At 39.1% G+C, this 24,679-nt stretch overlaps 1 protein-coding gene across 1 annotated transcript in view; it reads right to left on the reverse strand.

Annotated features, from left to right (window-relative positions):
- Nucleotides 1-24,679, reverse strand: part of PLCB4 (phospholipase C beta 4) — a 420,273-nt gene that overhangs the window by 12,353 nt on the left and 383,241 nt on the right. Inside the window, exons 28-34 of the mRNA XM_027118190.1 lie at nucleotides 20,717-20,805; nucleotides 19,827-19,977; nucleotides 14,848-14,897; nucleotides 14,632-14,697; nucleotides 6,074-6,189; nucleotides 4,725-4,800; nucleotides 2,802-2,977 (exon numbers count right to left, since the gene is read on the reverse strand). Coding sequence (XP_026973991.1) covers nucleotides 2,802-2,977; nucleotides 4,725-4,800; nucleotides 6,074-6,189; nucleotides 14,632-14,697; nucleotides 14,848-14,897; nucleotides 19,827-19,977; nucleotides 20,717-20,805 — 724 coding nt within the window. The remainder of the gene's footprint in view (nucleotides 1-2,801; nucleotides 2,978-4,724; nucleotides 4,801-6,073; nucleotides 6,190-14,631; nucleotides 14,698-14,847; nucleotides 14,898-19,826; nucleotides 19,978-20,716; nucleotides 20,806-24,679) is intronic.

The following is a 24,679-nucleotide window of genomic DNA, read 5'->3' on the forward strand; positions in this document are numbered from 1 at the left end:
AGTTCCCATCACAAGGAAAACATTTTTTTCTTTTTCTTTTCTTTTATATCTATATGAGATGATGAATGTTCACTAACTTTCTGTGGTAATCGTTTCATGATGTATGTAAAGCCAAAGCACTATGCTGTACACCTGAAACCATACAGTGCTGTATGTCAATTACATCTCAATAAAACTGGAAAGAAGAAAAATAAATTCGGGGAGTGGAGAGCTAGTGTTTAGTGGGTATAGAGCTTCAGCTGGGGAAGATGAAAATGTTCTGGAGATGGATGGTGGTGATGGTTGCACAACAGTGTGAATATACTTCATGCCACACATTTTAAAAATGGTTAAATTGTAAATTTCATGTTATGGATATTTAACTCTAATAAAAAAAATGAAAACGTAAACAGAAAACACATTCCACATGTAACAATGGGACTAGGTTCACTTTTTATTTCACTATTGGGCACATCAAGTTGTTTTGTACTCTGTGGAAAGGAGGGCAGGAGCCCCAATCCACAAGGATGCTTCTCCTAGGGGCAGTGGGTCACTGTGAAGTAACAGTGGTGGGCTGGGAAGAAGCGACATTATGTGTGTCTAAGCTAACCCTAACCACACAATGATCGTATTCAGCTGCCCAGAGTAGGACACTGTCATTAACATGCCATAAGAATTCTGAATAATAAAAGCTACAAATCCTAAATTATATACAAATATCTCAGGCAATCATGTTTACCAACCTATATACAATTTAAAAAAAAGTAAATAGTGAATACAGCATGAGAGTAATCAAAGAATGCACAAGGACAACCACTTATGGTCAGTAAAATACAAGGATATTCCAGCTTTGCCCCATGTTTTTTGGGATCAGATGGCTTGGAAGAGAAAGGATGTTCTAACACTCACAAGTGACCATCCTGTTTTCTGACAGCCCAAGGGAAGGAAGGGGACGAAATGGTTTCAAATAAGCATAGGAAATAGGGGGGAAAAGGGATGTTTACAGGTGACTGATCACTGTGTGTGTGAATGCGTGTGTGTACCACAAAAACTCATATCTTTATATTATTGAAGAGTTCATTAAAAGCATACAATTTAGAATACTAAAATGAATATTATTAACAAAGAATCTTCCCTGGAACCTGTGGCAATCTCCTTGAAGCACTGCCTGGAAATGAGGGACCAAGGAGTGAGGTTGTTTAAGTAATGTTTGTACTTCAGGGAAAGGGATGGACAAAGCTGAAACAGAGGGTTCTTCAGTAAGAGACCTTAGGGCCACAGGGGCTGGAATATGTATAGAAACTCCTAGGCCCAAGAAAATCGCTCTCAAAATTTTTCATAACTTGTTATTAAATTGACCATCTCTTCTTTCACTCAACAAGCACCTATCTATAACCAAATAATGCTGCTGAATGTTAAGAAGGCAAGATTTTTTAACCGAGAGCGACAGCTGTGATGGTGACAAAGAAACACAACTATAGGATGCTTGAGAAAAAGCTTTGATGCTGCTGTTTTTTTGAAAAATATCCCTGTCATCAATCTATTTTTTAAGGTAAGTTAGTATTAAGGTTATGGTTCCTTCAAATGACTTCCTGTGTCATGCAAGAATTCATTTACTTTGTTTTTAGACAATGCCTGCTGTTGTGGGCTAATTTTTTCCCTATATTCAACTTCAAAAGAAAAAAAAATAGAATAGAGTACCTTATTCTTTGAAGTATCTTTGAATAAGGGTGGAAACCTAAAATCTGGTATTGTAGCAATGGTCAAAGGGAGGATAATGAACAGACCTTTCTGTGTACTAAATCAAGAGCATTTCTAAGGGAAAAAAAGACAACTTTTAATCCTATACAAATAAATAGAATACTTGAAAATGGATAGGGTCTGGAAACTTAGCCCACGGGAAACTCAGCATAGTATACCTCATTTAGTTGATTCATGTGAGAATCAGAAACTATGGCAAAAATACTTCATGTTCTTATGGCTGTATATCACTCCAAAATGAAGTTGGAAATCTGAGAATGTGCCTAGATAATTCATGCAGTTAGATTTTAAAAGTTTCTTTTTGATTTGTTTGTAAAATGCTTCTGTTTTCTACTTTTTTGTGTGTATCAACAGACCATAACTGTGGCATACAGTTGGCACTAAGGAAGGCGCAGGCGAGCTGCAACAAAGCTGTGATAAAAAGACATAACTGACCTAAACACTCTTCTGCCCTGGGAAAAAGTCCAGCTCATCATCTTCAGTATGCAATTTGCTGGAATGGGGTGAGACCAAAATAAACAGATACTTTTTGCTGTTTCTTGATCAGGCCTGCTTTTCTAGAATTCATAGAAGTCCAGACAGTGGAAACAAGGGTCTTTCCTCAGGTACCTCTGAGTGATCAGAACCAATCCCTCTAGGAGCTCAACTGCTTGGTCTTTATCTCCTTCTATGTCTTCTCTTCTAAGAGGCTCCAGATCATTTTTCAAAGGCCACCTCCAGCCTTATCATTCTATGAAGCATCTGGGACCACTTGGAGGCGGTAGAGCCTGTGACACGTTTTAGTATGTATCATATGCTACTTGTAACGTGACTTAATTTGTCATGGGAGTGTGAGATCTTGCCAACGCTTGGAAGCCCTTTGATGGCAGAGGCCATTTCTCATAGTTCCTCTTGCTCACGTCAACTGTACAATAGGATATATGTAAAAGCTCAATGTTGTATGTCAAGTTGATTTTCCTTACTACCTTGACAGGTGCATACACACACACACACACACACACACACCACAAAACTAGTCTTTTGTAAAAATTGGGAGTGTCTTCTGGAGCTAACTCTCCCACCTGTCATGGGACAGTTTCAGCTGCAGGGTCTGCTGCTCGTGGGCATTGATCAGGAGCTTTCTGAGTAGCTCGCACTGCTGGCTGAGGTGCAGATCCCGGATCTCCTGCTCCTCTGCACTGTGAGTGTTGATCATGTCTGACCACTCTTTTGTGTGCTGCGCCACGATCTCCTTGACCTGCGTGGGGAAAAGGGGGTGGTGCCATTTGGAATTCTCACAGGTCAGGTAGGAACTGAAAGCACAGTATTAGCCATGCATTTCAGATCCCTCCCACCAATTTACTTGGTCAATCAGTAGACACCCATATAACCTGCAAAAATATGTACTAATCAGTGGGAATCAGGAAGTCATTGCTTATTAAAATAGAGCAATCACTTTGGCTCTAAATACTTAATCATGACTCGTTATTTCAACTGCCTAACTCGCCCACACTCTGGTTTGTCTGGGCTTTGGGCTCCTTTACCAATTCTATCAGAATTCTCTTCATCACCTTATATTTTTCCAGGTTCACTTCCACAAGGCCACAGATCTGAATAGAGAGCTGTGTTCTCTTATTCCTGGATCATGACTTATTGTGTCATTTGAACAGATGCTGGGGTAGAAAGTCTTCTCCTGCAAAGAGTATCCATGCTCTTCACACTGTGGTTTTACAGCTCATCAATAGCTAGATTCTCTTTCTCCACCTCCTTGAATCTGGCTGACCTGTGACTTGCTTTAGCCACAAGACAGTAGCAAATGTGATACAAGCAGAAGCTTGGAAAGTACTTATCCTTTTTCTATGCCTGGAACCTGAGGCTAACCTGTGGTAAAGTCTGTGCTAGCCTGCTGGAGGATGAGAGGTCATGTAGAAAAAAACAACCAGCCGTCAGCTACCCACCAGAGAGCTGAGTGAGGCTATCAATCCCAGCTGACTGCTGACACACACATGAGCCCAGCCAAAATCAGTAGAACTGTCCAGTGGAGTATAGCCCAAATTCTAACCCACTGAACTGTGAGCTAATACATGGTAGCTGTCTTACGCCACTAAATTTCGGCATGGTGTTTCATGCAGCAAAAGCAAATTGATACGGTGGACAACGTTTCTGCTTTCCTATTTATGCAAAGCATTTAAAAATCATGGCATGTTGCATAGTCGTTAATTCTCATATATTCCAGCTAAGAAGAGAGAAAGAGAGAGTGGGGAACAACTCTTAAAGATACACAGCTTACTGCCTCTACAGACTGCATGGCAGAGTGGACACAAAATACACAGCACCAAAGAGAACTTCGGCTTGGATGCCTGGTTGGCCCAGGTGTGTGGCAGGGTCGTTGGCTGGATGACAGAGCTGCATGTAGACATATGGAGGCTGGCTGGTTTGACCAAAAGCTACAGTTAGAAACTTTCTTTCACAGTTTCTTTTCTTTTATAATTATAATTATTTATGTTCTTGATGGCACCTTGGTGCTCAGCTCTCCAAAATGTCCATAATCTTAATTAATGTCCCCTAAACTATTTTCTTGCGTCTTTGGGAGAATCCAAGTAATTAGGCTCATTTCCTAGAATCTCAGCTCTGGATTTTTTCCCATCCCAAACTTCCACAGCAAAGTTAGGACGGAATAAGTATCAAAGAGCTACTGAACCCTCAAGGTGGGTGGTTTTCTGTCCTATGATCAATGTTACTTCTATAGGGAATCATATTCTGTATTTTATACACTATTTCCTTTTAGTTGTTTCCCTTGATGCCTCTGAGGCAGACAACATAGATATTGTGAGCATATGTTTACAAATTAAGGAAAAGGTGTTCCATGAAATGGCTCTTCTCCAAGCCAGTGAGCCCAGACCAGCCTCAGGCTACTGTTATTTCTGATTTAAACTGGGTGCAGCTTCTAAAAAATTACACAGTATCTTCTGCAGTTGCTGCTGTAAAAATAGGTATTTTCTTACCTTAGATTTGTGATCTGATGTCAGCGTCTGAATTTTAATTTCTGTTTCTTTCTTCATTTCGAGACAATTACTTCCCCTGAAAATGGAAAACCACAAATGCATGCCAGGCATTAGATATCTTTCCTCTCCCAGGAACCTTTGCTCCAAAGCCTTCCAATGAAGACAATTTGTTCATCAAACATGAGACGCCATGGCTCACTGCGCAGCCTCGGTTCTTCCAGTAATAGATGCACACCTTACAAAATATCTGTATCGTGATTACTCAATTCAACCACTACACAAAGAGACATTTCAGACCTAACGATTATTTCATTGTTAAAGGTTTGTTGTCAGAGTTTCCATTTTGGTTCCTGCTTTTCTTCAAGCTATTTTTTATTTATTCAATAATACACTATTTAGGATGAGAACTGAAAAATAGGACCTCAGCCTTGAAGCGAGTTTTCAATTCTTCCACTTTGGTTGTAAAGCCAGATTTTTGTCTTTGACACATGCCAGCAAGGGAGAAAAATAGCATTTCTTGGCAGTGCAGGGTAATTTTTGCTTCTTACTCTATTGTGAGTAGGAAATATATACTAGGCAATTGCCCAGCAACTATTACTGCTTATTTCAGTGATTAATTTTTCCTTTTGGAATATCCATATCATTGCTGAAACCAGAATAGGCCCTGAGCTTCTGCCTTCAGCATATATGCTCTGATTTATTATGGCCTAAGTCAGAGTGCTTCATCATATTATTAATAGAGAGTGTCTCTGAGAGGCACATTCTAAACATCCAACTTATCACTTCTCCATGGCTGGCACTGAGTGTGTTTCCCTCCTGCTCTGTTACTCAGTGAGCTTGCAGCATCACAGAAACCTTCCCCCAGCTTAATTCTATCAATAGATAAAATCTTTCAAGGTAAATACAGTGATAGGTTTTATTCAACAGTTTCATCTGTTGGCATAAGCTAAGGATTCTTGTAATATTAAACATCAAAATTGCATTTTTTTTCCTTGAGTGTATCAACCTTATTATTTATTACCTAGCAATGCAAAATGATTTCTGGAATTTTTCCAACTGTAATTTGTCCTTCTTTCTCCCCCTCGACCCCCATTCACCTTAAAGGTACCATGAAAGACACAGTTATTACTTCATTAACCAACAGCTGCAGAACTTGAATAAAGCTCCTCTTTTCCACTTCAGTCACTCCCTTCAGCTGAGTGAGTCGCTTATTTTCCAGGAATCATTGTTAATGATGAAAACACAGTTAAGACTAAGTTCTTCCTTTGCCTAAACAGGCAGTTGAACTGTGGGAAAAGACAAAACATAAAAAGGCAAACAGCCTCCAGAAGGACACAAACAACATTTACCCCTTCTTCTTCATTGCCTTCTCTAGGATTTTCTCATGAGTTGACTTCTCCTTGTCATACTGCGCCACAATTTTGTCAACTTGTGTGCAATGTAGCTTCTGCATGGTACTGTGCTCCTGAACGAGAAGAATTTGTAGTGACGAGTTAGACCTGTAGTGTAACTGATAAACTTTATCCCATGTTGGGCTGGCATAATTTTCAACAGCTCTTTCAGAGTCTCGGTTTGAAATTCAAGGAGTAACTGAGTCTGGGAGCTGGAAAGACTTCCAATCTCCCACCCGACCCAAGAGTTTCTTGTATTCCCATAAGGTCTCTCCAACAAGTGGGTTTCCAGTCTCAGTCCATTGAACATGCCCACCTCAAAAGGCAGCCCTGCCCACTGCTGGGCAACACCAATCATCCCAAAGTTCTTTCTTCTGCACATAGATGTCTCCACAGAACTGCCACCCATCCACCTTTGTTCTGCTGAGTCATCTAATGAGTCCACTGCCCCTTCTACAACCTAGTCCCAAAAACCCAAGTTCAGCTACCATATTTATTCTCTTTTACATGCTGAATATAACTATTCATTATGTGGCATGGCTTCTAAACACCGGACACTTTTTGGAAGGTCTTGAATACCATCATTACACAGTGAGAACCTCCACTGTGGTTGTCAATATCAGCTCATTTTGAATCCCCATCAATTGATATTTTTGCCAGCTTCCTAATCTAGATGCACTCACAAGGATGACAGAATGTTGAGGAACCCTGGCCTTCAGATTTACAGATAGTTAAAATATTTCTCCACATGCTTCCTTCAATCACTGAAAATGGGGCTGCAATGCTTTGAAAATAAGTATTTCTTTATAAACATTATTTCTTCCTGATAATTTGGTCACAGCCAGGGACTTAACTGAAATCAGATTTCTTTAGCTGATCAGCCCTTAATCATAGAGGAAAACAGTTCAATCAGTAATATCCACTCTAAGATGATGCTTGATGTTATATCCTAGTCTTACTCTTGAGAAACTTAGAGAAATGAGATGATACTAAAGTCTGGAATGGATAGACTTTGCTCAGGTTATATAACTACCCTCATGGTCATGTTTCCTTTTGCTTATTTTTTTAAGTGAGTAACAAAAGTGAGTGACTTAATTATTTAAAATTAATTTTCTTCCTAAGGTAAGCTCACCTTTAACCTAATTCATGGATATCTTAAAAGATTTCATAAAATATAAATGGGGGAGGGATTTTGAACTTTCCCAAGATTTTCTTAATTTCCCAATACTGTTAGCAGGTTAACACAGGACTTGATTTACAGTTCATTTATATATAAATTCTTCAGAAACACATTGGTGCACATGGTCTCAGCATTCCTGTCCAGTGAATAAATGCCTCTGGGAGAAGGCATGGAGGAAGGTGGTGCTAGGCAGGAAGGTTCTAGGAATAGGACCTGATAACAGGGACAATGAGTGCTCCAAGGTGATGTTACCTTCCTCCGGATTTGGGGTTACGGAATTATAGGTAACAATGTCCTGCTTAATTTGTGGTAACCTGGAACACCTCATAAATCCAGTCCTGTTACCAATATCTGTGCCCTTTTGTGTTATAAACTAGGGGTTCTGCATTGGGTTAAGGACATGGACAGTCTCAGGTCTTAGGACAAGCTACTTACCCTCTCAGTCTGCTCATCTTTATAATTGGGAGAGTGATACCTTGTTCAATCTTTATAATTGGGAGATTGTTGCCTACTTCATATGGTTGTTAGGATTAAATATAAGAGAAATCATATTTCAAATGCCTGTTATACCTTATTCAATATACAATTACATACAAACCTACTTATATTATTCAGTACTCATGAAAACATGCAGAGAGTGACCTGGGAGAAGGGAGAACAGCCTGAGAAGTTAAATCAATAAACTTTTCCTCCAAGCTTAACCTACTGCCGCAGGAATAGATTGACACGTTGATGTATGCTTATTTAAATGGATTTAGCTACTCTTGCATTGTCATGGGGAACAAACCCCACTAAATCACCCTACTACTAGCCTTCCTTCTAAGATTTAGTAATCATCATGCCTGTCTGGCACATGCATTAATTTTCCTGGGCAAATAAGGGGCTCTATGCAAGTCTAGAATAAAACATTTCAGAGGTGCAACATTCCTATGTCTCTTGCAAATATCATTGAAAGGAGGGTGGAGAAGATTGTTTCTTTAAATATTCTAGTGCAGCACAAGAAAAAAAAAATAAAGAGGCTCTGAGGATTGGAAGTAAGCTGACATAGACTATTGCTTAAGGAAGTATTCTGGTGAACCTTAATTAACCCAATTAAGATATGAGGAATGAGGGTGTTTGTACCATAAAGGCATTCATGATGGCTTCAAGTATATAAGATATGCTCTACAAGGGCAGGGAAAACCTCTTTTTTTCACCACTACATGGCCCAATGCTTGGTACAAAGTAGATTCAGTAAATATTTGTTGCATGAATTAAAAAAATTAGCATGGAAAAGCAGTAAGAGGACTTGGATTCTGGTCCCAGCTCATCCTAGTGGCCTTGTGTAACAAACATAAATCTTTCCAGGCTTCAATTTCTTTGTTAGAAAACTGAACAGGACCTTGTTTGCCCAACCTAATTCATGGTTATGAGCTGCAAGTTACCTAATATATATAGAATTTTAAAAAATTAGAAGCATATTGAATTAAAATGATTACAGTGAATACACATAATAAGAAAGCTCACCTTGAAAAATTATCTCTTGTGTTTCTCTCTGTGCTGAAAACTATCCCTGCGTGGTAGGTAGCAGGTATTGAAGTTTTGGGATAATCTGGTTCCCAGACAACACTTCCTTTTTCACAAAGAAATGGGGACCTAATTACTGATCATCAAGTGATGGGCGTGGCGGTGGGCTCAAGCTTCAGCTTCCTGTTGTACAAACTAGAGGAGCCAGGAAATTATCTCTAAGCCTATTTATACTAAAAACAAAAAACAAAAAAAAAACTATCATTGATTTTATTCTTTTGGTCCTTAACTGAGTCATGAGATCCTATGGAAGAGATAAGTCCTTTTTCATTCTTTCAGGTCAAGAGTACCAAAATTAAATATGTTGACTTAAAAGTCTATCTTAATTGGAACATTTTGGGGAAATTAATGTATGGCTTTTAGCAGGATTTGTATATGTTTCTATCAAAGTTAAGAGTACCTGCTCTATATATGTATATGTATAATTGATTCACTTTGCTGTACACCTGAAACTAACACAACATTGTAAATCAACTATACTCCAACAAAAAAAAAAAGAACTGTCTACCACCATCAACTACTAAAGGAAAAAAAAATCAATAGTAACCTCAAAAGCTACAGTATATCTATTTGCTCAGTGGAAAAAAAAACATTAAGAGTAAATTCAGCTTCTTCTGGGAAAAACTTCTGCTGCAATTCATTCTTGTGGCTGATGTGACTCTGGGCATAAATTCTCACGCCACAGATGATATTGAAACATCTGAGTAAATCGCATTTGCTCAGCACGCACCTCTGAGATTACCAGTAACCTGCCTTTGTGGGTGGTTGCGGTGTCTCTGCCCATCTCTACTTCATGACAGAGTTGTAGGTCTGTTACTGACTTCTTACCACGAATTACATTTGATGAGTTTAACAGCAGTCTTGGTGTTTATTATCAGCAAAACTGCTTGCATAGCAAAGAGCATATTTTCCATTAGCAGCTTTACTGAAATGCCAAATTTTAGTCAGATTCTCAGGCATTTTATTTGACTCATCTAGTGATGATGCTGCAAACTGGTGGTCCAAGGGATGCATTCAGTTTTTGTTATTGCTTTTCTTTTTGCCTACATGGTGTTTCAGAAAAAGACTGAATTAGTGGCCATAGTTAGGTAGCACTGTAACTGTTAGAAAGGGTTATATAAATATTGTTTCACAGAAAGGCTGGGGTAGTTAATCCTTACTATTGCTTGACAACAGGGCAAAACCCATTTTTCAGGGAGGCCTGTTCTGTATCTTATAGGCCTTTAGTGGGGTTTTCACTGAGGAACAGTAAAGAGTGCTAAATAATATTCCTAAAGAAACAGTTTTCAAAATTTAGTGTGCATAGGAGAGGAGCTTATTTAAAATGTATTTCCTAGATTTCTCCTTGGACATGATAACAAAGTCTCCAGTGGGCACAAGAATATGCAGTTCTATGAAGCCTCCAGTTCTTGGCCCAAGGATCATGTGTTGAAAAAGCAGTCCCAAAGGATGCCAAGATATCTGTGCCCTGTAGACTCATGATTGCTCTTAAAAACCTTTCACTAAGACCATCAAGATGTGTGGAAATAAAAACTAATGTGGCAAAACTCAGAGGCAACCCAATACAGTGATGAAGAGCTTGAGTTCTGGAGTCCGAAAGAATTTGGTCCAAAGCTTGCATTTAAAAGCTAGGTGATTTAGTCAAGCTGTGTTTCTTTTAAGTGTAAATTATCTCATCTGGCAAATGGTTGGTAGACTGTTTGCAAAAAGGGCCACAATGATTTCTCTTTCTGTATCCAATCCCCTTTGCAACCTGACTTTGTGGTTCCTCCTGCCAAGAAGTAGAGTCCTCATCCCTTGAACCTGGGACAGCCTTGTGACCTGCTGTAGCCAAGAGATGGAGGTGGAAGTGATGCTGTGCCAGTTCTGAGCTGAGGCTTGGTCTCTTGGGACCCCTACCATGTGAACAAGCCTGGACTACTGCTGAAGATGAGAGACCACAGAAAGCAGAGGCCTTCCAAAGTCAGCCAGCCCCCCACATCTGCCCACCATCTGTCAAACTGGTAGTGACAGCAGATGTAAAAGTGAACCCAGATGAGACCAGGAACATCATCCAGCTGAGCTACAAAATTGTGGGCTAAATAAACAGTGGCTGTTTTTAGTCACTACATTTGGGGATAGTTTGTTACTCAGCAAAAGCTAACTGATACAAGTTAATATAATTATAATACTCCTTTATATAATTGTTATAAGAATACCAAATAATAAATGCTTATGTATATATTAGCTAGTTTTACCTTTTGAAAAGTATTGACAGATAGAAAAACTAGTGTTAGGATAAATAAGATCAAATGGGATCAGGCACTAAGTGGGTCCGGTGGTAGTAGATTCACCACATCCTCTCACCTCCTTCACCAGTGTTTCTTTTTTTCAGCTTTAAAGACAAGTGCATTAGTTGAGTAGACCTCAGTATATATTGGGCAAGTAAATATTCCAATATACCCTTAATCTTAAAAGTTGGCTCAGATGAGACAGTGGAAAGAATTAGGGAAGTACTATAGACTGAAAAGTTACAGAAACTTTATAGAGAGAAAGGTCTAACTGTTTGAAAATAATTATTTGCAAAGCCTTTGGACAGTTCAAATAGATGAAAAGTACTTTAATTATAACCAGCATGAATGAGTTATATTGCTCTAGTCACTTCTCTGAATTTCATTTTATTCATGTCTAAAATGTGGATAGTACCATTTGGGTTTCAGGGATATTGTGAGAATTTAAGAATGTATATACAATGTGTAACACAAAAGTGACATTAAATAAATGTCAGCCTTATTAGTAGTGGTAGTTCTATATTAAAAGATTATGGAATTCAGAGTTCATAAATTATACTGCCAAAGCAGGTTGAATAGAAAAGTGGGCCCCCTGTGTATTTAATGTGGGAGAAGGAATTCATCATAAGCTTATAATCATACATTTGTTACTTTAACTTCTGAAGTACATGAGGATATGGAAAACAAGCCATGAAACACATTTGCCTGCTAAGAAATGCTTTCAAAAAGCATTCTGAAAAGCAACAGGCAAGCACTGTATATTTTACTGTGCAATTTGGCTCTGTTACTTGACTGAAGGCATTTTGAAAGCTTCCTCCAAAAAAATGTACACTAAAGCTGTTACGAAAGTCCACACAAATTTAGATGGTAGGATTTAGGGAGATTTAAAATCTCCTTTTAAGTTTTGGTTCTATTAGAATGTGGGGCTCCAAGAAGCTTGAAGTTGTTTCTGCAAATGAAGGCAACTTGGATTCTATTCTGCCATATAGGATTTATTTGTTACTAAATACTAATATTTCCTCACCAATAAGTGTGAAGAAAATGGAAGGAATAAAGTTCAGTGCCATCAGAGGGGAAGAGCTATCAAAGCTACCTCTAAATTCTCTCATGCAAAAATAATTTTTCACTTGCTATTGACTGAATATTTGTATCCCTCCCCACTCTGAATTCATATGTGGAAGCCCTAATCCCCAGTGTGTTTGGAGGGGCTGCCTTTGAGAAGTGGTGAGGTCATGAGGGTGGAGCTTTCATGAATGGGATTAGTGCCCTTATAAGAAGATACAGGAAAGAGATGAAAGCTCTCCACACCATGTAAGGAGCAGTAAGAAGGAGGCTGTCTGTAAACCAGGAAGGGGGCCCTCATCAGACACTGAATCTAGTGCACCCTGACCTTGGACTTCCAGCCTCCAGTACTGTAAGAAAGAAACTGTTGTTTAAGCCACCTGGTCTATGGTAATCTATCATAGCAGCCCAAACTGACTAAGACACCATCTTTGCCACTTTTCCGATTAAGCAGATAGGCCTGTTAATAGAACTGAGACAGTCTGAACTCAAAGCTTTAGATAGGGAACCAGCAGACAATTCTGCTCAGTGTTATATAGGTTATGTTCTAAAGAACCAAGGAGCAACCTTCCTCAGCAGCTGTCCAGGTAACCAGTATATTGACACTGTCCAAACTAGATGGAGATTTACATACTGTCCCACGTGCTGCCACTGCCTTTGACGCAATGTGGGAACTTGTTTACTTACTGAAGCATCCAATATCCTTCACAGAATAATGCAATAAGAGTATGGGTTCCAGACTCAAGACAATTTGGGTTCAAATACTGGCTCTACTACCCTCTAATGCTGGGGCATTAGTTACATGGCTTCACCTCCCTGATCTTAACTTCCACATGTGCACAATGGGGACTTAGAATTTATCTTATAGGGTAGAGAGTATAAGATGAGGTAATAAATATAAAGTGCTGAGCACAGCATCTGGAAAATACTTCACATACAAAAATCCTAGATGGTATATTATTCTTATTATTATCAGACATGGTATATTTCCTGGTCATGCCTCAAGGAAATATTAAATGAGACTCAGGCAAAATGTTTAAATTTCCAATCAGTCCAAAGGCCATTGAGATGCCTGCCTCAATAACAGAGATCCAACTTAAACAGAAGGAAAATCTGGTGGATGACGCCTTGCCATATGGTTACCAACTCCATTCCTAATAACCAAAGTCATTGAAAGTGCATTTGCATTTCCTTTTCTCTCCCTTTTCTGTTCCCTTTCCATATTCCAGCTTGCTGCCAATGACCAATAAAATGGAAATCCCTACTTGAGCTCTGTCTCCACACTTATAAACATCTGTGGCGGGTTTCCCACGTGGGCAATGAAAGGAATTCCACTGAATAGAATTGAAATTTGAGCAGTCTTTGAAGTGACCGCTATATCAGCAAATCCATGAAGCCAATAATACAGGGACTGTTACTAGGCCAAGATTAGGCCAAATTTCTCAAAGGAGCACAAACCATTAAAGAGATGACAGAGTTCCAGGCTGCACTCTTTGCATCTTCGTATTTGAAGTGACTCAGAGGTTCATCACTCAAGTCCAGCTCTGCAGGCTGTGCCTTGGTTTGAGGCTGGGGTCAGGGTATAAAGAAGTGGGATGGCAACATGAGCTTAAAAGAATTCAGAAGTCCTTTCAAGTTAAGAAATTAAAATTTCTCTTGCTCTCCTTACCCGTAATGGAAGAGGACATATTTACCCTTCCAGCAGCAGCAGCTGTTGTGATACATCTTAGGAAGGAAAAAGATATCACGTTTGTCTCTTTTCCCGGTGAGGGAAGACTTGAAAGCAGGATGGCGTCTGGGTGCTGTGAAGTTTTTCAACCTACGTGAGAATTCCTGCTATTCTCTTAAATTTGTAGCTAACTTAGAATTTCTCATGATCACTGTCCAAAGACCTCTTCTTATGGGTAAGCAGGAACAACAACTATATTCCATAAGTAGGCCAGCAAGCAGAGTTTACATAATGGGGGGGAAGGTGAGACAAACTCTTTCTCTAGGTGGCTTGGGTGAGAAGTTTGGAGCTGGCCAGCATCTCCCCTGACACACCGTGTATGGCAAACTATTTGCCAGTGACTAAGGGAATTTCGGTACCCAGAGACTAAGACTATGCGCTGGTTTTCAATAGTCAGGTGACAGCCCACTCATTTAGATAAAGTCAAATTATGAAACAATTGTGAAATGGGTGAAGCTTTGTTATGCTTTTGAAATAAATGTTAGAAACACAGATCACAAATCAGTGACAACCAATCCCAAATGGATTCTATTTTTAAATTTCATTTCTAAGCAGTTAAAATGAAGGTCCTTCTGCCCAGTTGGCTGGTATCAGTTTCTAAGTAGTGTTTTTGGCTGTGAGGTTTCATCAGAGAGATGAAAGGAAAAAACACACAAACAAGCAAACAAAACTACACACACATATTGCTTGCCCACACAAAACACTGTACCTTTGCATGTTTCTTCTTTAAAGAATTGAGCTCCTTCTGTTGTTTCTTTAAATGCTTCAAGTAAGCCTGTGGGGGTGGGGGGGAAAGAAAGACAGGATCCCAAATAAGTTTGTGTAGTACTACCACAATGATTACAGTTGGTGAGAAACAAAAATAAGTCAGTTTCACCAACAGGCAGAACACAAGAGTGCTGGCAAAATGACGGAGTAATTTTACCTTCATTTGCTTTAAATCTTCTATCCTCACTTGAGGGATCAGTTCAATACCTGAAACAAAAAGTCACTGTGTATATTAAAAATGAGAGAGAATAAGTGATCATATCAAATTCACAGTTTTGAAATCGCATCTAAAGATGCTGACGCAGCTTTCCATGTAATGTTATGGAAATAAACATCTTAGTTTCCTATTACAGAGCAATTAATTAGACACTTACCTGAAACGTTTATTGTTTTAGGTCAGGTTCCCTACTATCAGAGCCTGAAAAGGGGATTTGTGTACACACGATTTATCAAGGGAAGGCTCTCAGGAGAAACCCCTTAGAGGGTGGGAGAGAAGCAGGATAGGGCAGAGGAAGAAGCTTGAGTGTCTTTCTAGCTGAAATCCAACCTAGGTCTGATCCTACAGAAAATTCTTTAGCATAAACGGCCCTCTGGTGTTGTTCTAGTTTGAGGTAAGGAAACTGGGCTTTTGTAACCCCATATCACTCAGCTAAGGGTGTCAGAGATTTTACAGAATCTTCCTTTTCGAGGCAAGAGAACTCGCATGGTCTGAGGGCAACTCTAGGGAGAAAAGTGCAGCTGTGATTTGCAGTCAGCCAGTATTCCCAGACACCGAGGGTTGCGACACCAACCCCATAGAGGAGATCAGACCAGGCACAGCAGCATCTATTACAGTTACCTTTATCTTTGTATTTGAAGGCTCATCCTATCAGTCCACTAACTACCAACTCTATTCCCAGCTTAACCATCATCAAAGAACAAAACATTTTTTCAGCCGCTTTCTTTAACTGAATTTAATTTTAGCATTTAAGTGATATACTACTGAGTCCAAAAATACCTTTAACAGACAGAAAATAATGAAAATAATGAAATCAAACCATCATAGAACATGACGCTGTCATGAGGACCTAGATTAATATACTAAGTCATCCTGTTACTGGAGTGATGCTAAGCCAGGTGTTGTCATGGCAACCACATTTGTAGGCGAATCCCAAAACATGTTCTGTTTGACTGCAGATTTTCATCTTAGGCAAACAAGACGAATGTGCACTCTGTACTATAATTGATTTCCGTTAGAATCCCAAAGGCTAGGTATGAAATATTCAAGAAAGATAGGTGTCAAGTTCTAGGTTCTTGTTTTTCAGCTGTACTCATTTTAAGAAGATGTGCACATCCAGTGTGAGCGTGGTAAGGACAGAAAAAAAGGAGAGTCATGGCGGAGAGAAATCAGTCTTCTGATCTATAACATTTTGTGATAGGGGTGTCAAGGGATCATGGGGCTACTCTCTAATCTCTTAGGTCTGACATCACAAGCTAATTCCCTGCTTTACTGCAGGGCAGAGGAGTCTATCCTGGCATCACTAAGAGCTCCCTATCTTTGGGTCTCTTTTCTCTCTTCTATAAAATGAACACACAGAATTGGGGGGCATGCAAGGTCCTCTGGAAATCTAACAAATACTAAGAGTTTGACCTAGTCTGATGAGACTCTTTTTTGGTGTTTGTTCAATGAAATCTTGATTAACAGGACCCTGTGAAAACATAAACCTTTGGTCTTTTTTGGAGAAAGACACATTATAAAAGTGTTAGTTCCTGTGAATGATTTAGTTAGTTAGGAAAAAAACACACTCTACAGAACAGGAACTGGTTCATGCTTGGTTTCATCTATATGTCCAAAGCAGCTTGTCTAATAGGACTTCCAACAGGAGTGGATATGTTCCATCTGTGAGCTGTCCAGTGGATGGCCATGAGTTACACGTGGCTCTTGAGCACCTGAAATGTGGCCAGTGTACCTGAGGAACTCAAGTTTTGATTTTTAAGCCCAAATAGCCACATGTGGCCAGTGGTTTCTATATTGGATAGTGTAGGTCTCCAGGCTTCTGGTGTGAAAGTAGGGGTGAATTTCTACAATTTGGGCCCCAAAGATTTTGACTAGTTGAAGGTTCAGTATATATATTTTTTGTTTTTATCAACGCAGCTCATTAAAAATGACTTGTTTTCTCTCAAACCGTAATTTGGAAATCAACTAGTTGAGTTTCCTTAATTCTTTATCCTTAAAATTAAAGAGAAACTCAAGCAGCATTGGTGCAGTTATTGCTATTTGGCCGTGTGTCTAAGAGAAATCATGTAGAACTTCAGGACTCCTCACCTTCACAGATAGTCACAGCAAATTCTGTCGGGCTCCACCCTGACAGCTTCCTTTTCACCCTGAAACTTCTCTTCTTGGCTCAGACAGGACACCTCTCTTCCTTCTTTATGCAGCAGGATCATTTCCTTTCTCTTGATTCAGCTCTTCCTCAGAGGCTGTTTCACTATATACCTCTCTCTTGCATTTTCCTTCTCTTTCTCTTCACTGGTTCCTACCAACATGCTACTGTTCTCCACAACAACCATTTTATATCTTAAATCATCAATTTTTCTAACCTGGTTTCCATTCTCATCACCCAGGCATCCCTGATCCAACAGTAATTATGCAGTCTTAACTTCTCTGGACTGTCTACAATACCTTCCAAAACTCATTCTTCTTATAACATACATCTCTCTCTCTTTTTCTTTGTTTACATTCCTGCTATCTTTCTAAGCATTCTCACATTCGCTCTATCTCTCTCTTTCTCTCCCTTCTCCCTCCTCTTTACCTACCACAGCTCTGCTGTTGCATGTTTCCACCCAGATGTACCACTGACAGCTTGAACCTGATGATGTCCAGGACCAGAATCATCTTACTCAAAGCTTTTCTTCCTCTTGAGTTCTCTACTTCACTCAACGGCACCATCTCTCTCTGTGACTTGACCTTGAAGTCGCTGAGTTACCTCCTAAGTCCCATATCCAAGCCACCAATTGATTTCCATCCTTCTTTTCCCTCTGAGTACTTCCAGCCTAATTCAGGCCCTCCTGGCCATTAGTATGGCTCATTCGTTCATCAGCCATTTACTTCTTAAGAGAAGAGACTTTAGATCTTTACTAGGCATCGTTCAAGGGACACACTGAATGACAGAGGGGTGGTCTTGTCAGCAATAACTGCTTTCTCTGGTTGTTATCACATCATATAAATATAATGTGAATAAATATATAATATAAATATAAGGTGATAAGCGTTATAGTAGAGGCACAAATACTCTAATTCTTCACTTGCCCTTAGCATCCATTCCTTCCTTTTAAAGAATATTTCTGCCAAGACTGTACTAGTCTTTTTAAAAAAATCCTCTGATGTCATTTCCCATTCTCAGGTGGTCCCAGATCCTTCCAGACCAGGACTGGCCCTGCCCCCTTTCCTACCCCTGGCTGCTTCCTATGTGGCCTCCTCCCGGGCTCCTCCACCTTCTCTTCCTGTTCACGTCAGACCTTCGTTTCAAGGCCCAGCTCAGTTAGGACGTCATCCTTGGCTCCTCTGAGCGCCAGCTGGAAGGGGCCCTCTCCCTCTTGTTTCTGAGAGGTCAGCGCTCACAAACACTGCCTGGTCGAGGGGTGGAAGCCTGTCCCATCTTACCCCTCGGGTCATGTAAGGTCTCTGGAGGTGCAAAGGCATTTCTCATAGAACCGAGTACTGCCACTTAGAGGAGGCTCCCAAGTCTCCTGAACAAAAGGCTAAAATGAAAGTGTGTAGACCCTCTTCCTCAGGGTGTCTGCGGAGGGGACGAGGGAAAGGGAGAGCTTTCTTCCAATGGCTCCTTCCTGTGTAATCTCATTTGGAACCAGGAGTGAAACAGTTCAAAACACAAACATGGTCCCTTCTAGAACTAGGATCACTTCTGTCCTCTGAAAGCTAGTCACACTGCTTTTGCAGGCCACTTAACTCACTATAATTACTAATGTCTTTATGTGCTGGTGGGCATGACACAAGAACTTTAACTAAACAAAAACTCTTCCATTTTCCACTCCCTATCTCTGTCTGGGTGGCTGATGTTAAGAACGACCAGTGCTGGACGGAACGCCCAAATCCTGTATCATTACCTTGTTCCACATTCTTTCCAGGGAGAAACAGACAAGTTGCAAAGTACAACTGGGGCTACTTTTGTGCCGTCTCATTCTCTAATTTGTTTCACAAAGCTCAGTGCACACTTAGTTTCCTGCTAATTTACAATGCTGCTTTGGTTAAGGAAAGCCTGTCATTTCTTACCTTAAACTGCAGCACTGTGTGTATTTAAGTAAACAGACAACTTGATCTTCTTATACCAAAGATGCTGAATTCACATATAAATGGGAGATATATATATACTGAATAGAAAACCATTAGGAAAAGCAGAAATTCTTCTTAAAGTAAGAAGAGCGAATTTAGTAAATGATTCAGGTCAAGGAGAATATTTACAATATTTAATTATCATATGGGATGGGGACCATCCAATCAGAATGGAGGCCTGGACAATAAGAATGGAAGTTCCCTTTAAATAATCAGTACAATTGCTCCCCCTACACACCAGCACACGGGACACATAATTCTTTGCAATGCCACCTCTAATGATCTTTCGTTTCATTCATAGGTAACCACACAGAACTGGCCTTCAGATGCCCATCAATAATTTTACAAATAAATAATAATAATTTTACAAGTCACGGATGCTAAATATTTACAGATGGGGTGAAACTCAATAAAGGAATGCAGGAATGTCAGAACAATCAGGATTCTGTTGGTTCATAAGCTCACTGCCCATGCCTATGGTAGTATCTGGAGGAGAGAGGGGATGAGTTCAGTAAGTTCACTCTGTGAATGCTTTTTCCATAAAGGACACCAAATGTAAACATTTCTAGATCTACGAATATTGTACGCAGTATGACTACAGTGCAGGGGATCTAGCAGATGAAACACTGACTTCCTGTTAACCACTCAGGGAAATTAAGTTGTTTGTTCAACCCACAAGAAAACCTGCTGCTCTTGAGATTTATGGAACCATGAAAATTGGCAAAATTAACAATTCTAAATACCTGCATCAAAGATTCTAAAATTGCCAGAAGAGACAAGGAGCCCAGACAACTCTCCTTTACCTTTCTTGGCCTCCAGGCCAGCTCCCAGGGCGGCCGTGGTGGTGGGCCTGAGCTCTGAGCTGCTCTGAGGGGTCACACTTGCTTTCGCTGTGTTGGCTTTCCCTTTCTTGTCATTCTTTGATGTGTCACTGGGCACGTCGGCGATGTCACTCTGGAACAGAAATATTTATACTGACCCAAATGAATGCCACCTCAAGTTCAAATGTCTTGCACATTCTTCCTTTTACTGAATCCAGTCTGTACCATCAACTTTTCCCCTTCTGCATCCTAGCCTCTACTCCTTAAATAGATCTTTGCTTGGCAGGAGTAAACACATGGTTTCCTCAGGCTTGAGACAAATGATGAAGCCTAGGAAAGCAGATGTAGCTCCTTTACAAGCAGGATATACCTTCTTTTTTTCCAGCTACAGGAGAGATTTCCATTTCCATTCTAAACTGAGGAGTAAGGGGAGTTTTAAAAACAAAGAAGCAAACACCACAACTATGCACTGAAATTGAAGGTTGGATGCAAGACTAGTAAAAAATAAACAATAGTAAACGCCAATTTCATTAATACACTGAATAAGGTTAGCTGGTATTTCAGTGTCTCACAAAAGCATCCTATATTCTAAATGTTCCTAAAAGCATCATGAATGTTTTCCATTTCATTTCTAATGGGGCCAGGATCCCCGGATGTTAGTGAAGCCACAGTGAGGAAGTGGGTCACATTTTATTAAATATGCTACGTCCTCATAGACCTTTGAAACTCTTTTGTTGAATTGATAAGTTCAGTTTCAAAAACCACTTTTGAACTTGTTCTATTAATTTATTACTTTGCCTTGCTCTTGTAATCACTGTTAGACACCCAAACTTCCCCAACTCGGCTGTCTTTAATTGACCATTGCTACTTACGGTTTCAATGCCCATAGCTCTCATTTGGTCTGCTCTCTTTTCCGTAATGGAAAGAAATTTCTTTGGATCTGATAAAGCATCCACAATATCTGGGGGGAAAAGATATCACTGAGCTGTGAATTCTCTGTTTTACTGAAAACATCTATGAAAATTCAGCTAACAAACTGTTTATAATCTCTGACCCCTGTGATGCCTTCTGTTAAGTACCTTCTCCTAGGACATAAGACAAGGTTAGAAAAGCACAACTAGCTGCTGAAAACAAGAAATAAGTAAAGGCAAGAATAAAAGGCCAGATGATTTTCTCTTAGTTTCCCTTTATTTTTTTTCCCAAATGAAAAGGATGGGGAGGAAGGTCAAACTAATTGAATTGCCTTGGGGTCTCACTACTTGTGTGACTTTGAACAAGTTGATCAATATTTCCAGCCTCAGTTTCTTCATAGGAAAATTAGAACTAATACCACCCACCCTGCAGAGGCACTATGAGCATTCAATGAAAAAGTACCTGGAGCACAGTAGATGCCACCAGCAGTAGCCTTATTTTTAGATACAGAAGGAAAATATATATTTAAAGCCAATTTTGGTACCATGTAGATAAAGTGAGTGCAAGTTATAGCTGAGAAAACAATGGAGAAATATTTCAAGATTTCATCTTTTAGGGAATTTCCTGGCAGTCCAGTGGTTAGGACTTGGTGCTTTCACTGCGGTGGCCCAGGTTCAATCCCTGGTCAGGGAACTAAGATCCCATGAGCCTCCTGGTGTGGCCAAAAAAAAAAAAAAATCGTCTTTTACATAACATCAGTTGAAGAGTTCCAAGTACTTTCAAACGGAATTTCATACAATTTTGTATAATTTATCAATACTATAGAAGGAATCATTATTCTCATACCCTTAAAGCAGTACATAATTTACAGCTCGGAAAAGTTGTATGTTTATAAATTTACCCCTAGCAGAATCACCTTCCTAATTACATTGATATGATTTTTAAATTTTTTCTTAACTTTTTTTCTTTTATAATAGAAAATAATATATGCACATGATAAACATTCAAATGTATAAAATGAAAAAGTAAACATCTCCTCTCCTGCCCATCCCAGACAAAATTCAACACCCATTTATGATAAAAGCTCTCCAGAAAGTGGGCATAGAGGGAACCTACCTCAACATAAAAAAAGTCATATACGACAAACCCACAGCAAACATCATACTCAATGGTGAAAAACTGAAAGCATTTCCTCTAAGATCAGGAACAAGACAAGGATGTCCACTCTCACCACTATTATTCAACATAGTTTTGGAAGTCCTAGCCATGGCAATCAGAGAAGAAAAAGAAATAAAAGGAATACAAATTGGAAAAGAAGTAAAACTGTCATTGTTTGCAAATGACATGATACTATACATATAGAATTCTAAAGATGCCACCAGAAAACTACTAGAGCTAATCAATGAATTTGGCAAAGTTGAAGGATACAAAATTAATGCACAGAAATCTCTTGCATTCCTATACACTAATGATGAAAAATCTGAAAGAGAAATTAAGGAAACACTCCCATTTACTACTGCAACAAAAAGAATAAAATACCTAGGAATAAACCTACCTAGGGAGACAAAAGACCTGTATGCAGAAAACTATAAAACACTGATGAAAGAAATTTAAGATGATACAAATAGATGGAGAGTTATACCATGTTCTTGGATTGGAAGAATCAACATTGTGAAAATGACTATACTACCCAAAGCAATCTACAGATTCAATGCAATCCCTATCAAACTACCAATGGCATTTTTTTACAGACTAGAACAAAAAATCTTAAAATTTGCATGGAGATACAAAAGACTCCGAATAGCCAAAGAAGTCTTGAGGGAAAAAAATGGAGCAGGAGGAATCAGACTCCCTGACTTCAGACTATACTACAAAGCTACAGTAATCAAGACAATATGGTACTGGCACAAAAACAGAAATATAGATAATTGGAAAAGGATAGAAAGCCCAGAGATAAATCCATGCACCTATTGTCAACTAATCTATGACAAAGGAAGCAAGGATATTAAATGGAGAAAAGACAGTCTCTTCAATAAGTGGTACTGGGAAAACTGGACAGCTACATGTAAAAGAATGAAATTAGAACATTCCCTAACACCATACACAAAAATAAACTCAAAATGCATTAGATACCTAAATGTAAGACCCAACACTATAAAACTCTTAGAGGAAAACATAGGAAGAACACTCTTTGACATAAATCACAGCAAGGTCTTTTTTGATCCACCTCCTAGAGTACTGGAAATAAAAACAAAAATAAACAAATGGGACCTAATGAAACTTAAAAGCTTTTGCACAGCAAAGGAAACCATAAACAAGACGAAAAAATAACCCTCAGAATGGGAGAAAATATTTGCAAATGAATCAACGGACAAAGGATTAATCTCCAAAATATATAAACAGCTCATGCAGCTCAATATTAAAAAAATAAACAACCCAATCCAAAAATGGGCAGAAGACCTAAATAGACATTTCTCCAAAGAAGACATACAGATGGCCAAGAAGCACATGAAAAGCTGCTCAACATCACTAATTATTACAGAAATGCAAATCAAAACTACAATGAGGTAGCACCTCACACCAGTTAGAACGGGCATCATGAGAAAATCTACAAACAACAAATGCTGGAGAGGGTGTGGAGGAAAGGGAAGACTCTTTCACTGTTGGTGGGAGTGTAAATTGATACAGCCACTATGGAGAACAGTATGGAGGTTCCTTAAAAAACGAAAAATAGAATTACCTTATGATCCAGCAATCCCACTACTGGGCATATTCCCAGAGAAAACCATAATTCAAAAAGACACATGTACCCCAATGTTCATTGCAGCACCATTTACAATAGCCAGGTCATGGAAGCAACCTAAATGGCCATCGACAGATGACTGGATAAAGAAGATGTGGTACATATATACAATGGAATACTACTCAGCCATAAAAAGGAACGAAATTGGGTCATTTGTAGAGACGTGGATGAATCTAGAGACTGTCATACAGAGTGAAGTAAGTCAGAAAGAGAAAAAGAAATAACATATATTAACGCATATATGTGGAACCTAGAAAAATGGTACAGATGAACCAGTTTGCAGGGCAGAAACTGAGACACAGGTGTAGAGAACAAACATATGGACACCAAGGGGAGAAAGCGGCAGGGGTTGGGGATGGTGGTGTGATGAACTGGGAGATTGGGATTGACATATATACACTTATATGTATAAAATGGATAACTAATAAGAACCTGCTGTATAAAAAGTAAATAAAATTAAATTTTAAAAAAAGTAACATGATCATCTCAATAGATGCAGAAAAAACTTTTTACAAAATTCAACATCCATTTATGATTATAAACCTTTAACAAACTGGGTATAGAGGGAACATACCTCAACATAATAAAGTCCTTATATGACAAGCCCATAGCCGGCATCATACTCAATAGTGAAAAGCTGAAAACATTTCCTCTCAGATCAGGAACAAGACAAGGATGCCCACTCTTGCCACTTTTATTCAAAACAATATGGGAAGTCCTAGCCACAGCAATCAGACAGGAAAAAGAAATAAAAGGAATCAAAATTGCAAAGGAAGAAGTAAAATTGTCACTGTTTACAGATGACACAATACTATACATAGAAAATTCTAAAGATGTCACCAAAAAACACCAGAACTCATTAATGAATTCAGTAATGTTGCAGGATACAAAGATAATATACATAAATCTGTTGCTTTTCTGTACACTAACAACAAACTATCAGAAAGAGAAAGCAGGAAAACAATCTATTTACAATCACATCAAAAAGAATAAAATACTTAGAAATAAACCTAAATAAGGAGGTAAAAGACCTATACTTGGAAAAGTAAAGACACTGATGAAAGAAATTGAAGATGACACAAACAGATGGAAAGATATACTGTGTTCCTGATTGGAAGAA

This window comes from Aethalodelphis obliquidens, unplaced genomic scaffold (genome assembly GCF_003676395.1).
Source record: "Aethalodelphis obliquidens isolate GAN/ISIS:26980383/991018 unplaced genomic scaffold, ASM367639v1 scaffold18, whole genome shotgun sequence".
NCBI lineage: Eukaryota > Metazoa > Chordata > Mammalia > Artiodactyla > Delphinidae > Aethalodelphis > Aethalodelphis obliquidens.